This window comes from Macaca nemestrina, chromosome 11 (genome assembly GCF_043159975.1).
Source record: "Macaca nemestrina isolate mMacNem1 chromosome 11, mMacNem.hap1, whole genome shotgun sequence".
NCBI classification, from domain to species: domain Eukaryota; kingdom Metazoa; phylum Chordata; class Mammalia; order Primates; family Cercopithecidae; genus Macaca; species Macaca nemestrina.
The window spans coordinates 21,297,068-21,312,735 of record NC_092135.1 but is presented as its reverse complement, the minus strand read 5'-3'; the positions used below and the strand labels follow the sequence as shown (position 1 = coordinate 21,312,735).

The 15,668-nt window shown below is 44.6% G+C and overlaps 1 protein-coding gene across 2 annotated transcripts; it reads left to right on the top strand.

Moving 5' to 3' along the window:
* The first annotated feature begins 984 nt into the window (after nucleotides 1-984).
* On the top strand, nucleotides 985-4,846 carry LOC105492570 (C-X-C motif chemokine receptor 4). 2 transcript variants are annotated; one of them, XM_011759807.2, is made up of 2 exons: nucleotides 985-1,109; nucleotides 3,259-4,846. In XM_011759807.2, the coding sequence occupies exons 1-2, from the start codon at nucleotides 1,095-1,097 to the stop codon at nucleotides 4,300-4,302; spliced, it is 1,059 nt and encodes a 352-aa protein (XP_011758109.1). In that variant the 5' UTR covers nucleotides 985-1,094; the 3' UTR covers nucleotides 4,303-4,846. The 2 variants fall into 2 exon arrangements, with proteins under 2 accessions (XP_011758109.1, XP_070928771.1); XM_071072670.1 differs by lacking the exon at nucleotides 985-1,109 and adding an exon at nucleotides 2,664-2,680.
* The last annotated feature ends 10,822 nt before the right edge of the window (nucleotides 4,847-15,668 follow it).

Here is a 15,668-nt window from a genome sequence, read left to right as displayed (position 1 = left end):
TCAAGCCGGGCTTGGCATCCCTGCACATCCCTGGCGTTTCATCTCTCCGGGCTTATTTGCTGGTTCCTCCGCATGCGGGCCTTGTCTGGTTCACGCTGGATCCCCAATGCCTAGAACAGTGCGTGGCACGCAGTTCGTCCTTCTATAAATATCTGACTAAACGCATCTCTGTGATGGCAATACCCACACGGTGTTGTGAGAATGAATGAGTGATTCTGTGCAAGATCCTCGTGATCTGTTACAAAAAGTACTGGTCGCTAAATTACTCTTATAATAAAGCATAGTTATAGAATAATAAAGCACTATTCACGAATTGGTTACCACTATTATGAAATTACTGAGCAATGCACAGCTACATCTGATCACAGTCTCCAGAATTATGCCAAATCCTACCTTCTTCTGAAAGTATCTCCTAATTATCTGCACCTGACCCTTGTGATGCTGTGAATGTGCACGTATAGTTACATCCTCCGAAAGAAGGATCTTTACTCCTTTTTTCTTCTGAATAGGCTGCGTGTGCTGAAAGCGCGGGGAATGGCGTCGCAAGCTTGGCCCTACTTCCAACATTGCCGCCTACTGGTTGGGTTACTCCGGCAAGTCACTTCCCCTCCCTGGGCCTCAGTGTCTCTACTGTAGCATTCCCAAGTCTGGAATTCCATCCACTTTAGCAAGGATGGACGCGCCACAGAGAGACGCGTCCCTAGCCCGCGCTTCCCACCTGTCTTGAGGCGCATCCCGCTTTTCTCAAACTTAGCAAACGCCTCTGGGAGGTCCTGTCCCGCTCCAGACTCACTACCGACCACCCGCGAACAGCAGGGTCCCCTGGGCTTCCCAAGCCGCGAACCCCTCCGCCCCGCCCGTGCGCCCTCCTTCCTCTCGTCTGCCGCCCTCCTTCCTCGCGTCTGCCGCTCTCCCCTACCCCGCCTTCTCCCTCCGCGCCCCAGCGGCGCATGCGCGGCGCTCGGAGCGTGTTTTTATAAAAGTCTGGCCGCGGCCAGAAACTTCAGTTTGTTGGCTGCGGCAGCAGGTAGCAAAGTGACCCCAAGGGCCTGAGTGCTCCAGTAGCCACCGCGTCTGGAGAACGAGCGGTTACCATGGAGGGGATCAGTGTAAGTCCAGTTTCAACCTGTTTTGTCATAAATGTACAAAGGTTTGAACTTAGAGCGCAGCCCCTCTCCGAGCGGGCAGAAGCGGCCGGGACATTGGAGCTCCAAAAAAGGGTCACGGAAAGGAGTTTTCTTGACCATGGCTATGTGGTTTGCGGGGGTGGGGGGGAGCAGGATTGGAATCTTTTTCTCTGTGAGTCGAGGAGAAACGACTGGAAAGAGCGTTCCAGTGGCTGCATGTGTCACCCCCTTGAGTCCCGCGGCGCGCGGCGGCTTGCATGCTGTTTGCAAACATAAGAACATTCTGTGCACAAGTGCAGAAAAGGCGTGCGCGCTACCTCGGGACTCAGACCACCGGTCTCTTCCTTGGGGAAGCGGGGATTTCTTGGAGCGAGTTACATTTTCTGAATTTAGAGGCAGAGGGCAGCGTGCCTGGGCGGAGTTCCCAGAAGGAGATTGCGCCCGCTTTAACTTCGGGGATAAGAGCCTGGTGACTGTTCTTGACGCAGGGTGCGTGTTTGTGAAACTCTGCGCGGCCCACGGAGCTGTGCCAGTGTCCCGGCACAGTAGGCGGAGGGCGGGAAAGGCGGGTGGACCCACCGCGCGGATCCTCTGAGGGGATCGAGTGGTGGCAGCAGCTAGGAGTTGATCGGCCCGCGCGCTTTGGGTTTGAGGGAGGAACCTTTCCGCCGGCCAAAGCGCGCTTCTTCCCCACGGCCGCGCATGTGTCCGGCAGTTCGAGAGTTTGGGATCGTGCAGAGGTCAGAGGAGTGGTTTGACCTCCCCTTTGACACCGCGCAGCTGCCAGCCCCGAGACACGCGCTCCGGGTACAGGAGCGGGTATGTGGGTGGGGGGGCGGGGGAGGTTAGGACCGCACCTGGGCTGCCCGGTCGCCGCCGCGAAGACGGGCAGGTGCAAGTGGGGAAACCGTTTGACTCTCTCCGAGTCCAGTTGCGATGTTTAACTGTCGGTGATTTCCAGAAGCCTTTTGAAACCCTCTTGCTAGGGAGTTTTTGGTTTCCTGCAGCGGCGCGCAATTCAAAGACGCTCGCGGCGGAGCCGCCCAGTCTCTCCCCAGCACCCTGTGGGACAGAGCCTGGCGTGTCGCCCAGCGGAGCCCTTGCAGCGCTGCTTGCGGCCGGTCGGTGTGGGCGTGGTGGGCAGCCGCGGCGGACCGGGGCTGGATAACCCGGCTCCCCGCGTGCCCACTGCCTGGAGGCTTCCAGCTGCCCGCCTCCGGCCGGGTTAACTGGATCAGTGGCGGGGTAATGGGAGGCCACCCGGGAGAGTGAGGAAATGAAACTTGGGGCGAGGACTACGGGTGCAGACCCCGTTACCTTCTCCACCCAGGAAAATGCCGTGTTCCCTAACGTCCCAAACGCACCAAGTGATAAACACGAGGATGGCAAAAGAGACCCACGCCCCGGAGGAGCGGCCGCTTGGGGGGGAGGAGGTGCCGTTTGTTCATTTTCTGACACTCCCGCCCAATATACTCCAAGCACCAAAGGGCCTTCGTTTTAAGACCGCATTCTCTTTACCCACTACATGTTGCTGGAAGCGCAGAATGATTTGTGTTTAGGCAGGCGTGGGAAAATTGAGTTTTTGCGCCGTAGGAGAATGAGTCTTTGCAACGCCCCCGCCCTCCCCCCGTGCTCCTCCCTCCCCTCTTCCCTCCCTTGGCGAAAAACTTCATACAAAAAGTTAATCACAACCCCTCCTCGCAGCACCCACCCCACCCCCCACGCCGCCTGGGAGTGGCCTCTTTGTGTGTGTGTGTGTGTGTGTATGTGTGTGTGTGTGTGTGTTTTCCTCCTAAGGAAGGTTTTTTTCCTCCCTCTAGTGGGCGGGGCAGAGGAGTTAGCCAAGATGTGACTTTGAAACCCTCAGCATCGCAGCGCCCTTTTGTTCTAAACAAAGAATTTTGTAATTGGTTCTACTAAAGAAGAATATAATGAAGTCACTATGGGAAAAGATGGGGAGGAGAGTTGTAGGATTCTACATTAATTCTCTTGTGCCCTTAGTCCAGTACTTCAGAATTTCCTGAAGAAAGCAAGCCTGAATTGGTTTTTTAAATTGCTTTGAATTTTTTTTTAACTTGGATAATGCTTGCTGAATTGGAAGTGAATGTCCATTCTTTTGCCTCTTTTGCAGATATACACTTCAGATAACTACACCGAGGAAATGGGCTCAGGGGACTATGACTCCATAAAGGAACCCTGCTTCCGTGAAGAAAATGCTCATTTCAATAGGATCTTCCTGCCCACCATCTACTCCATCATCTTCTTGACTGGCATTGTTGGCAATGGATTGGTCATCTTGGTCATGGGTTACCAGAAGAAACTGAGAAGCATGACGGACAAGTACAGGCTACACCTGTCAGTGGCTGACCTTCTCTTTGTCATCACGCTTCCCTTCTGGGCAGTTGATGCCGTGGCAAACTGGTACTTTGGGAACTTCCTGTGCAAGGCAGTCCATGTCATCTACACAGTCAACCTCTACAGCAGTGTCCTCATCCTGGCCTTCATCAGTCTGGACCGCTACCTGGCCATTGTCCACGCCACCAACAGTCAGAAGCCAAGGAAGCTGTTGGCTGAAAAGGTGGTCTATGTTGGTGTCTGGATCCCTGCCCTCCTGCTGACTATTCCCGACTTCATCTTTGCCAGCGTCAGTGAGGCAGATGACAGATATATCTGTGACCGCTTCTACCCCAATGACTTGTGGGTGGTTGTGTTCCAGTTTCAGCACATCATGGTTGGCCTTATCCTGCCTGGTATCGTCATCCTGTCCTGCTATTGCATTATCATCTCCAAGCTGTCACACTCCAAGGGCCACCAGAAGCGCAAGGCCCTCAAGACCACGGTCATCCTCATCCTGGCTTTCTTCGCCTGCTGGCTGCCTTATTACATTGGGATCAGCATCGACTCCTTCATCCTCCTGGAAATCATCAAGCAAGGGTGTGAGTTTGAGAACACTGTGCACAAGTGGATTTCCATCACCGAGGCCCTAGCTTTCTTCCACTGTTGTCTGAACCCCATCCTCTATGCTTTCCTTGGAGCCAAATTTAAAACCTCTGCCCAGCACGCACTCACCTCTGTGAGCAGAGGGTCCAGCCTCAAGATCCTCTCCAAAGGAAAGCGAGGGGGACACTCGTCTGTTTCCACTGAGTCTGAGTCTTCAAGTTTTCACTCCAGCTAACACAGATGTGAAAAACTTTTTTTATACGATAAAGAACTCTTTTTTTAAGTTACACATTTTTCAGATATAAAAGACTGACCAATATTGTACAGTTTTTATTGCTTGTTGGATTTTTGTCTTGTGTTTCTTTAGTTTTTGTGAGGTTTAATTGACTTATTTATATAAATTTTTTTTTGTTGTTTCATATTGATGTGTGTCTAGGCAGGACCTGTGGCCAAGTTCTTCGTTGCTGTATGTCTGGGGGTAGGACTATAGAAAAGGGAACTGAACATTCCAGTGCGTGTAGTGAATCACGTAAAGCTAGAAATGATCCCCAGCTGTTTATGCATAAATAATCTCTCCATTCCCGTGGAACATCTCTTTCTTCCTGTTCTTAAGACGTTTGGCTACACCATGTGATTTTTCTGTAGAAGATGGCACTTAGAGCCAAAGCCCAAAGTGACATAGAAATGCTGGTTTTTCAGTTTTCAGGAGTGGGTTGATTTCAGCACCTACAGTGTACAGTCTTGTATTAAGTTGTTAATAAAAGTACATGTTAAACTTACTTAGTGTTATGTTCTGATTTCTGTTGACATTCTTTTGGCTGGCAGAAGACAAAAATAATAATAATAGATACGTTTATGGTAGGCAAAGCACTATCCTAAGTATTTCATTGTAATATTTTACTTACCCCCTATCACAACTCTGTGATAGATTCTGCATCTGTTACTAATTACATCTTACAGAAGAGGAAACGGAGGCACAGAAAGCCTAAGTAACAAAGGCATGTGGTAAGTAGCAAAGCCTGTATTTGAAACTGGGTAACATGACTTACGAATCTGAAGCCTTAACCACTTTAAATTCACATGAAAGTTTAGAAATGGCCAGCCAGCACCCATTTGTATGCAAGATCATCTTTCAGAAGGATAAGCATGTATAAAGAAGAAAAGGTTTGCAATCATGTTTGGATTTTACTCCACCATCCACTTGTGAAACCCAGGTCTGTGCAATGCCAGGCAGTGTGTGCTTTCCTCATCCAGTCTTAGTGTAGATAACCATCACTCCCTTTTCACAGACAAGAGAACTGAGATTCAGAGACTCCATACATGGCACTTTCAAGGGGGCAGAGTCAAGAACTAATTCTGTTTAAATTGTTCCAGCTCTTGCTTTTAACTATTACCCACTATTGTCCTTCAGAACACCTGGGCATAAGTCAACTGAACTGCTAATAAAGAAATCCAAAAGTGAATGTTTTCTTCACAAAATTAACCATGACCAAAATACTCCTCTTGTAATATCTTCTATGCAAATCTCAACACTTTTATTCTTAAACTATTGCAACACCTAGCACCTCCTCAAGGACTCAGCCAAGCAGCTACAAGTTAATACTGTTATTTATTAGAGTCAGAAGGAAGGTCTACTGAAGCAAGCTCCTTGTTGCTCACATTTTGCACAAGATTTTGGAGACTTATGTAACCACCCGTTGCTATTTACATGACCATTGTGCAAACCCCAGGCTCTTGAGTAAATTTCAGCTTCAGTTTCCATTTAAAGATAATTTCTAAACTAGCCATACCTACCTCACATTGGAACACAAACAGGGTACTCCAGGCATACACTCAGATAATAAGTAGGTTATAATTAGGGCAATATTTGGTCTACTTTTAGTAATTGTTTCTGGCACAGAAAATCCATTTTGGAGGAAAAATTGCAATGCCGTATCTTTCTGAGGCAAATCACATTTGTTCAAGGCAAATTATAGATCCTGTGAAGGGAAATAACTTAATTACTTAAAATAGAATCCAATTTGGCTGTACATTTTTGCTGCCGTCTATGGATCTGGGGTAATTCAAAGTGGTATTCGTATTCCACTTGAGGACACAATTAGATTTCAGATAGGAAATTATCTTGAGGTTTCTTGGTTTTCCCTGGGAAGCCTAATTGGATCACCCTTCATTTAAGCATAGTTTTACATGCACTCTCTCAAAGGCTTAGACTTAAAGCCACGACCATTGAGACAGACTTCACTTGAACCCTCTCTATAAATATTTATTCTCCAGGAGACAATAGAAGAAATTCTTGGAAGGCATGCTTTTTCTTTCTCATATTGGCTTGAAACCTCCTTACCCCAGATTCCTCTCCTTTACCGTGGAGTCACAACAAAAGGAACTGAGCCAAAACAAAATTCCCAGTGTCACCAGTTTTAACGGGTATTTCATTCTCCCTTGGAACAAAGGCGGGATTTTTCAAAAAGAAAAACAAGCCTTGGCTCTCTCCCTGCCCCAAAAGTGTGCCCCCACCCCCATCATTCTCCGTCCCAACCCTGCCGTGTTAGAGCATCTCCAAAGAGCTCCCTGCGTCGTGGTGTGTCTGACAATGTGGGGAAACCCAGTCTGCGGGCCAGCCCTTGCATGAAGTAGCTGGCTGTTCCCTCTCTTCATCTCTTATGAATGGGGTCCTTGAAGGTCAGTCATGTAGATTCAGTTGTATAATGGAAGCTAAAATATTTAAATTGTATGCAAGCTGCCAATAACGGCATACATCTGACATCTAACTTATTAGTAACATTAAGCCTGTAACTAGCGGGGGGAAGTGGATGTTTTTTCTTGCAAAGAAAGCCTTTGTTTTCCTAAAATGACACTTGAAAATTTATCTCCCCCACTGTAGGTTTCCCAGTCCCCTTTTAGAGTTATGCTTAAATTAAAATAATGATTCTGGATACTCTTTTGGGGAGATACCCTACAGGTTTTATTTTAATAATTGAACTAAATGTTTATGACTTTCTCCTAGATATTGTCAAATATTAAATAAAGGCTCCATAAACAATTGAGCTGTCATTATTCCAAGAAAATACCCATTTAGGAGGGGCAAGGATCCCTGGAGACAAAATTTAGATTACTTTGGAAAATAATCAAGGCATCCCCCGACACCTAGAAATGCAGAAACGCAACCTTGCAGCCTGGCATCGTAGGCATTTGCTCCACGCACGTTGAGGAAGTCTCACCCATGGCTGCCAGTGTGACTTAGTCAGTCAGTGCTGGAGAGACCCACAAGCAGCCAGACAGATAGCATTCCCATGGACACAGCTTCAGAGGGAGGCTGGTGCCTTAGGGGCCAATAAAATAGTTGAAATGAATTCTTTAAACACAATGGTCATCAAATGGGGGCAATTTGCCCACCAGGGAACATTTGGTAAGGTATGGAAACATTTGGGGTCATCATACTGAGGAAGTAGGGGACACGGGGAGGAGTAGTAGATGAGGTGCTAGTGGCATCTAGTGGGGAGGGGCCAGGGATGCTGCTAGACATCCTACAACACATGGGACAGCCCCTACAACAAAATGATCTGGCCCAAAATGTCAGTAATTCCCAAAATTGAGAATCCCTATTTTAAGGTGATAATAATCAGAATAAGGATACAGCCAACCAGTACAATTCTCTGAAATAGCATGAATCCATAAAAAGCTTGGTATTTGCTATGGGCTGAATGTTTGTGTCCTCTCAAAATTCTCATGTTGAAATCTTAACCCTCAAGGTGATGGTATTAGGAGATAGGGTCTTTGGGAGATGATTAGGTCATAAGCATGCAGCCCTCACAATTTGTAGTGCCTTTATAAAAGAGATCCCAGAAATCTAGCTAGCCCTTCTGTCATATAAAGAAACAGCTAGAAACTGCCGTTTATGAACCAGAAAGTGGGCCTTCACCAGACACAAAATTTGCTGGTGTCTTGATCTTGGACTTCCAAGCCTTCAGAACTGTGAGAAATAAGTTTCTGTTATTTACATGCCACACAGTCTATGGTATTTCATTATAGTAGCTGGAACCGACTGAGACAGTATCACTGGACAGGGTTCCAGGGTGAGTCTCACTTCAATGCACTCTACTCATTCCCACCTTACTGAATCCCCACAATTCTCTTCTACATTTATTTCAGTGTTACTTTGTCACTGTGACATCTTTCTCTTTGCCTGTTTTCTTCTCTCACTGGAGTATCAGCTTCTCAAGGGCAGGGACTCTGTCATTTCTTCTCTATTCCCCGATGAGCTGCCACGTGCAGTGCTAGGAAGCCATCCTACAAAGGAAGATAAATGGTAAAATGCTGGGGATTCTAATTATCATCAAATATCTATCTCTCTAAAGCCCACGATGTTTACTTATTTAATCCTCACCACTGCCTGTGACTCAATTTGGAACACTTCCCATTTTTCTCCTTTTATTTAAAAAATGAGTGATGAGGTACCAGCCTATTGTTCCATTGTCTGAAACTGGCTTGGATTAATTTAAATCAATTTTATCAAGTCCAACAATTAAAATCTTCTAAAACCTTCAGGAAATCCTTCTTTCAACTGAGAATGCCAGCTGACTGCAGGCTGAGTTGAGGGATCCCAATGTGAAGAAGTCACAGAAGGGACAGAGTTTTTCAAAATCAGACAAAGGTGCTCAACCAAACTATACCAGGTGCTGTGTGTTTATCTGGCAGAGCCAGTCCACTATTAAGTTGATTTACATATTACAGTTCAATTAACCAGAACCCAACTCATCAACACTCTTAATTAAAGGGAATTACTTCCTTGTATTTGACTCTGTCTGAAGAAAAGTATTGTATATTGAAATTCCAGGCACTCTCATACGTAAGATGCAAGAGTCCCAGCAATATTGCTAGCTCCATTTTCAGGCAAGGGCACGGGCAAGTTTAACTACAAATAAAGGGGTTAATGTTCTTTCCACTACACACACTATAAATGTGAAAACAGGACAACCAATTTCTAGGAGATATCCTCACATTCTCAGTATATTCAGTCCAAACTTCCCTATCTTTTCTATTTCTAGATCGAGTCCTATGTGATAGCAATAACAGTTAACATTGACCTTGAGGGCTTACTGCACACCAAGGAGTTTTGATTATTTAATCTTCGTAACAGCTCTTCACAGTAAGTATTATTATTTGCCTATTCTACAGATGGGGAAACTGAAGCATAGAACAAAGCTTAAAATTGACCCAATTTCACATGTTTTATAAGTGGTAAAGCCTGGGTTTGAACCCAGGTCGTCTGACACCAGAGTGTGCCTTCCTAAGCACTACAGGAACTTTATTATTTGCCTTGATGTTAGCCAATATTCAGGAAAATAACGATGAGGTCAAAAACATCCTTCATGCTCTTCAGTGCTCTTCAGGGTTGAAGACTGGACACTCACCTGATTGTCCTTTTGGAAGTGACAAAGCAGACACTGATGTTCTAAAAAGATCTGCACTATTTGTGGTTGAAACAAAATGGGTTTCAAGTTAACTTGATACATTGTGACTGGCATATAGTAGGAGCTTCATAATATTTTGTGGAATAAGCAAATGAATCAACACCCATAAATTCCTATTCCTGGGAGCACACAAAATTCTCTAAGTTTTTTGTTGTTGTTGTTTTTTGTTTGTTTGTTTGTTTTTGTTTTTTGAGACAGGATCTCACTCTGACAGTCAGGCTGGAGTACAGTGGCGCAAACATGGCTCACTGCAGCCTCGACCTCCTGGGCTCAAGGAATTCTCCCACCTCAGCCTCCGGTGTAGTTGGGACCACAGGTGTGCACCACCAGGCTCAGGTTATTTTCTTGTTTGTTTTGTTTTTTGTTTTGTTTTGTTTTGTTTTGTTTTGTAGAGATGGGCGTCTCAGCATCTTAACCAGACTGGTCTCAAACTCATGTACTCAAGTGATCCTCCCACCTCAGCCTCCCAAAACGCTGCAATTATAGGCATGAGCCACCACACCTGGCCCTAAGTATTCTGATTCATGTTCCTGTGTGTGACTTGACTTCCTGCCTTCATTCCTTCATTCTTTCACAGTCATTCACTTACTGAACCATTGACCGAACAACACTCTGGACCAGGCAAGTATGAAAGCTGCTCACGGTACAGTGGCAGATGTAGTCCTTTGATGTTCTACACATGCTGGAAAATAACTAAAGACCTCTCAGACTTTCCAATGTCCAACATTTTAAGAAATCCGAGATTCTACCCACTCACCCAATTTTCCCATTATTTAATACCCCTCAGTCTTGCTCCCACTCGTTCCCCATTTAAGGGGTATTATATCCCAGCCCACCTCACAAGCTCAGTGAGAGGCCCCCAGTCCTGATCTTCCTTCCTGCTTTACCAGCCCAAGAGAAGCTGTTCACGTCATGAAGATAAGAGCAAAAGTCCTGCCAAGCCATAGGATATGGGAAAGAGCCCTGGTGGTAGTTTTTTGGCCTTCTGTTCACAGAAGACAACTTGTTAGGCTCCTGGGATTGAAGAAGGAAATCAAGACCATCATCTTGGACGACATCCCACTTCCTTTGGCAAGCCTACTCTGTCTCTATCAGTCCAAGTGAGCCTTTCCATCCTAAATTCTTAGCACATGAAGTCTGAGACATGGGAAGATCCCACACATAAAAGGCTTTTGAAAAGTTAAAAGAAGCTATTGTAAATGGCATTATCTTCTTTTAAAATTTGTAAACACTGTTTTCTCAACTAGTTCAATGTCTTAAGCACCAAGACCTTTGCAGTCTAACCTAGTTAATTAATAGATTCTTGATTTGATTTGATAAAAAAACAATCAGATTCCACAAGGCTGTGCCAATGTAGGCTAAAATTACATAAGGTTAGCTCAGTTGTTTAGAACTTGAGGTTTCCAAAGCCAAAATCAAGGGTGCCAGTCCCCCTGGGGCCATTTTTAAAGTAATGCTGCACCTGAATGTAAGCTCTGTGAATATAAAGACTAGGTAGGTCTGTTTTGTTCATAGCCGTATTTCCAGTGTCTAGAACATTGGTCACAAGCTTTTCTGTAAAGGGCCAGGTAGCAAATACTTTAGGCTCAGAGGGCCATGTAGTTTCCAGCACAACTACTCAACTCTGCCATGGTAACAAGAAAATGCGTTAAAAAGTGAGGGTGCCTGTTGTGTCCCAATAAAATTGTGACTGTGGACACCGAAATTTGAATTTCATGAAATTTTCACGTGTCATGAGATATTCTACTTTTGATTTTTTTTCAGTCACTGAAACATGTAAAAACCATTCTTTGCTTCTCCACTATTAAAAACAAAAAACAGGTGGCAGGCCAGATCTGACCTTCAGGCTGTGGTTTACCAACCCCTGGTCTAGAATATGCTTAAGTGATAGTAGAAATTTGATAAAAATGAACAAGTGAAACTCGAAATGTAGGAAAGTTTACTCTTTAAGCTTCAGGCACTGAAAGCCCCAGAGAACCAGTGACTTTATTCACATAAATATGATACCTACCACTTATAAGGCACCTTTACTATTGACAAAATGCTTTCACTGGTAACCCTCAATGTGGGTCTGGGTTCTGGTTTGCTATATTGCTTGGCAAAATCTTGCTTCTTTATTGGGTCTTTTATTTTAGAAAGAACTATCTGGGGTAAGAGAGTTGCTTTTTTTAATCCATCTTTGTGCAGCTGTGTTACTTTCATCTCCCAGAGTGGCAATAGTCATGGCATCTCCTTCTCTTATAACTCCCTGAAGCTAGAGCAGTGACGTCTCACTAATGAAAGTTGTTGAGGTGCGCTGACTAACCTTCGTCTGGTGTGAGCCACATCAGCTGTGCTCCTCCAAAGTCATAATCACCAATCACAACTTTTGGCAGTGACTCCACAGACAGTCCGTAAATAGGACAAAAGAAAAAGCCGTAATCCATGGCAACGAATAGTGTTTCATGGCCACAAGCTGAGCCACAAAAGCCCAAGAAAAATCAATGGTGCAGAAAGCGTTTTTGGACCTGACCCCAGGTCTTGGAGGAAGGAGGATAATTCTGCTATTTCCTTTTAGCCTTCAGGTGCTTCGTGGGAATATCAAAATTAATCTCCAAGGGGCTGCTCTATTCTATCTCTTACCAGAAACATCTCCAAGCAAATTCATCACTTTGTAGAACACTCTTCCCAAGGTGAGAGGCCCAACTTCTGTTTCAGATGAAAACAACGTGAGAAGACGCTGAGGAAATTGCCAAGTGCTTTCTCTACAAATGTGGGTTTTCTGCTATATCTGGATTACGGCACAAAAGTGGCTGCTCAGTCCCCATGGTCCAGAGTAAAGGAGGACAAGCCGTTCGGGCTAAGGTGGCCCTGAAAAAAAATCCCTGGCCAGATGGAAACCCCATGCGTATGGACTGGAAAAGAAGAGAGATGTGTGGAAACAGTAAATAAAATCAGAAAGGACTCAAAGTACCCCTTCACAAAAGAGGAAATAAAACTGATAAACAAAAATATGAGGAAATATTCAACCTCACTGGCAACCAAATAAATGAAAATCAAAACAACAACACACTGTTTCTTACTTATCAAACTAGCACACATTTTAAAAATAGTGACGTCCCAAGGGCCAGAGTACAGTAAGCCAAGCACCACTGAGCCCTGCTGGTCAGATGTAAGCTGGGCAGACCTTTCCAACGCCAAGGGCAAATGTCTCCAGAGCCTCTACGCTCATCCCCCTTTGATACAGAGAGACATGATACCATTTCTAGACATCTAATTTCAGGAAACATATCCTAAATCTTAAAAATATTCTGTGTACAAAGTTGAGTATTACATTTGTAATAACAACAAAAAAAACCGGCATTTGCCGAAATATCTGACAGCAAAATGAGAATGAAACAAACTATGGTGAATCTACAGAATGAAATATTCAGCTTCTTAATCAATGTTTAAAAAGAAAATGTTTTTAAACATTCCTCCCTTCTCTACACCTTTTAAAACAAGCCACCATGCACGGCCGATTGGCTTGTTTTAAAAGGTATACAGAAGGGAGGAAAGCTTATTAGAAAATGTTTATGATGTGTGAAATGAAAGAAGCAGGTTTAATAGTCTTTGCATATTTTTTTAAAAAGATAAAATGTTGTCAGCAGTAGTTAAGTAATAAGCTTTGGGGCAATTGTAAAATTTTTTTTTCTTTTGATTTTTCCCTATTTTCCAAACTTACTGCAATGAATAATGAAAAGACAATTGGCTTGGGGTTGTTGTTGTTGTTGTTTGTTTGTTTGTTTTTTGAGGCAGAGTCTCATTCTGTTGCCCAGGTTGGAGTGCAGTGGCACCATCTCAGCTCACTGCAACCTCTGCCTCCTGGGTTCAAGCAATTATCATGCCTCAGCCTCCCAAGTAGCTGGGATTACAGGCGTGCGCCACCACACCCAGCTTTTTGTTTTGTTTTGTTTTGTTTTGTTTTGTTTTGTTTTGTTTTGTTTTTGAGACGGAGTCTCACGCTGTTGCCCAGGCTGGAGTGCAGTGGCGCGATCTCGGCTCACTGCAAGCTCCGCCTCCCGGGTTCCCGCCATTCTCCTGCCTCAGCCTCCTGAGTAGCTGGGACTACAGGCGCCCGCCACCGCGCCCGGCTAGTTTTTTGTATTTTTAGTAGAGACGGGGTTTCACTGTGGTCTCGATCTCCTGACCTTGTGATCCGCCCGCCTCGGCCTCCCAAAGTGCTGGGATTACAGGCTTGAGCCACCGCGCCCGGCCTTTTTTTTTGTATTTTTAGTAGAGATGGGGTTTCACCATGTTGATCAGGATGGTCTCAAACTCCTGACCTCAACTGATCCACCCGCGTTGGCCTCCCAAAGTGCTGGGATTACAGGCGTGAATAGATTGGGTTGTTTTAAAAGGTGTAGGGAAGGGAGGAAAAAAGTGTACAATCCCCAAGGATCCTTCCTAGGCTATAAATACTCCAAGAAAGAAGCCTCGTCTCTTCCTTTTCTTTTTTTAATCAACTCAGGACCCAACTAGGTACTAGATAAATGATTGTTGAGTTGGACTGAAATAGGCATTTGTAGGACATTTAAAGAAAAATTCAGACATACATATTACCCTCAAGGTACTTAGAATATAGTAGAGTCATTGTACTGCATAACAATGTTTTGATCAAGGACAGGCTGCATATACGATAGTGGTCCCATAAAATTATAATACCATGCATTTACTGTACCTTTTCTATGTTTATATGGCTTAAGATACAAAAATACCCTCGTGCTACGGTTGCCTATGGTATTCAGTACAGTACCACACTGTAAGCTTTATAGCCCAGGAGCAACAGGCTGTGCAGCCTAGGTGTGTAGCAGGCTGCACCATCTAGCTTTGTGTAAGTACGCTCTGTGATGCTTGCACAACGACGAAATCGCCTCACCACACATTTTTCAGAACACATCCTGTTCACTGAACAACACATGACTATAGTAGGGTTTACTAGTAGCAGAAATCCTAACATTATATTCCCAGTAGTGCCTTTGATTCAGTCTAGCATTTCTGAACTGAAGGTCATGATCTCAAGGAAGCATTCTAGAGAATTCCCAAAGTACAGGAGAACGCAACTCAGGGCTGTGTGGGAGCCGCCACAGGCCAGACTGAACTTACGGCAAGTGAGACTATTTCAAATCAACACATACTCATGGCACCATCTTCACAAGACCGGCCCGTTAAGGCTTTAGTAGAAGCAATACAGATCTGGGTTTCTCAAAGCACTTCTCCCAGAGAGGTCAAGTCTTTCAAAATCCACAGGAAAGTAAATATACTAGAAAGTCCTAACGGAAATCTCTGAAAGGGTTAGGCATTCACACATGACGGCAATAGTGTGGGGGCCTGAAAGGGGAACAATGTGTAAGTGGTCAACCCTAAATATTCCATTTTTGTATTGTATTAGAAAGGAAATGTCATGTTGGGGAAGAACTTCCTTCATTCGCATAAGTCCTCAGAATATAGCCGCACACAACAATGGTGGTTTGCAGCATGTCACATATGCAAGGTTCCAAGGTGGGGAAAGCGAGCAAAAAAGACCAATGCTTACTTCGTGGAGAGTATCCTGCAAGTCTGTTACTTTTATTTCTTGAGATAGGCTCAGGAATCAGATAGAAAACAGGGACTAGAAAGGAAAAGCTAACATTTTGCCTATAGTTAAAATAAAACTAATATGTTGGCCAGGCGCAGTGGCTCACGCCTGTAACCCCAATACTTTGAGAAGCCGAGGAGGGTGAATCACCTGAGGTCAGGAGTTCAAGACCAGCCTAGCCAACATGGCGAAACCCCATCTCTACTAAAAATACAAAAATGAGCCAGGCATACTGGCATACACCTGTAATCCCAGCTACTTGGGAGGCTGAGGCAGGAGAATTGCTGGAACCCGGGAGGCGGAGGTTGCAGTGAGCTGACATTACACCACTGCACTCCAGACTGGGTGACAGAGTGAGACACTGGTTCAAATAAATAAATAAATAAAAGTAATATATTCATAAGTAACAAGTTAACAATTTTTATTCTTATCCTCAAAAAAAATTGTCCAAATGTGACTATAAACTCTCCTAAAAAGTATATGTTTTAATGACAAAGATATTACCTATTTTGATTTCAATTTTAAATTCACATG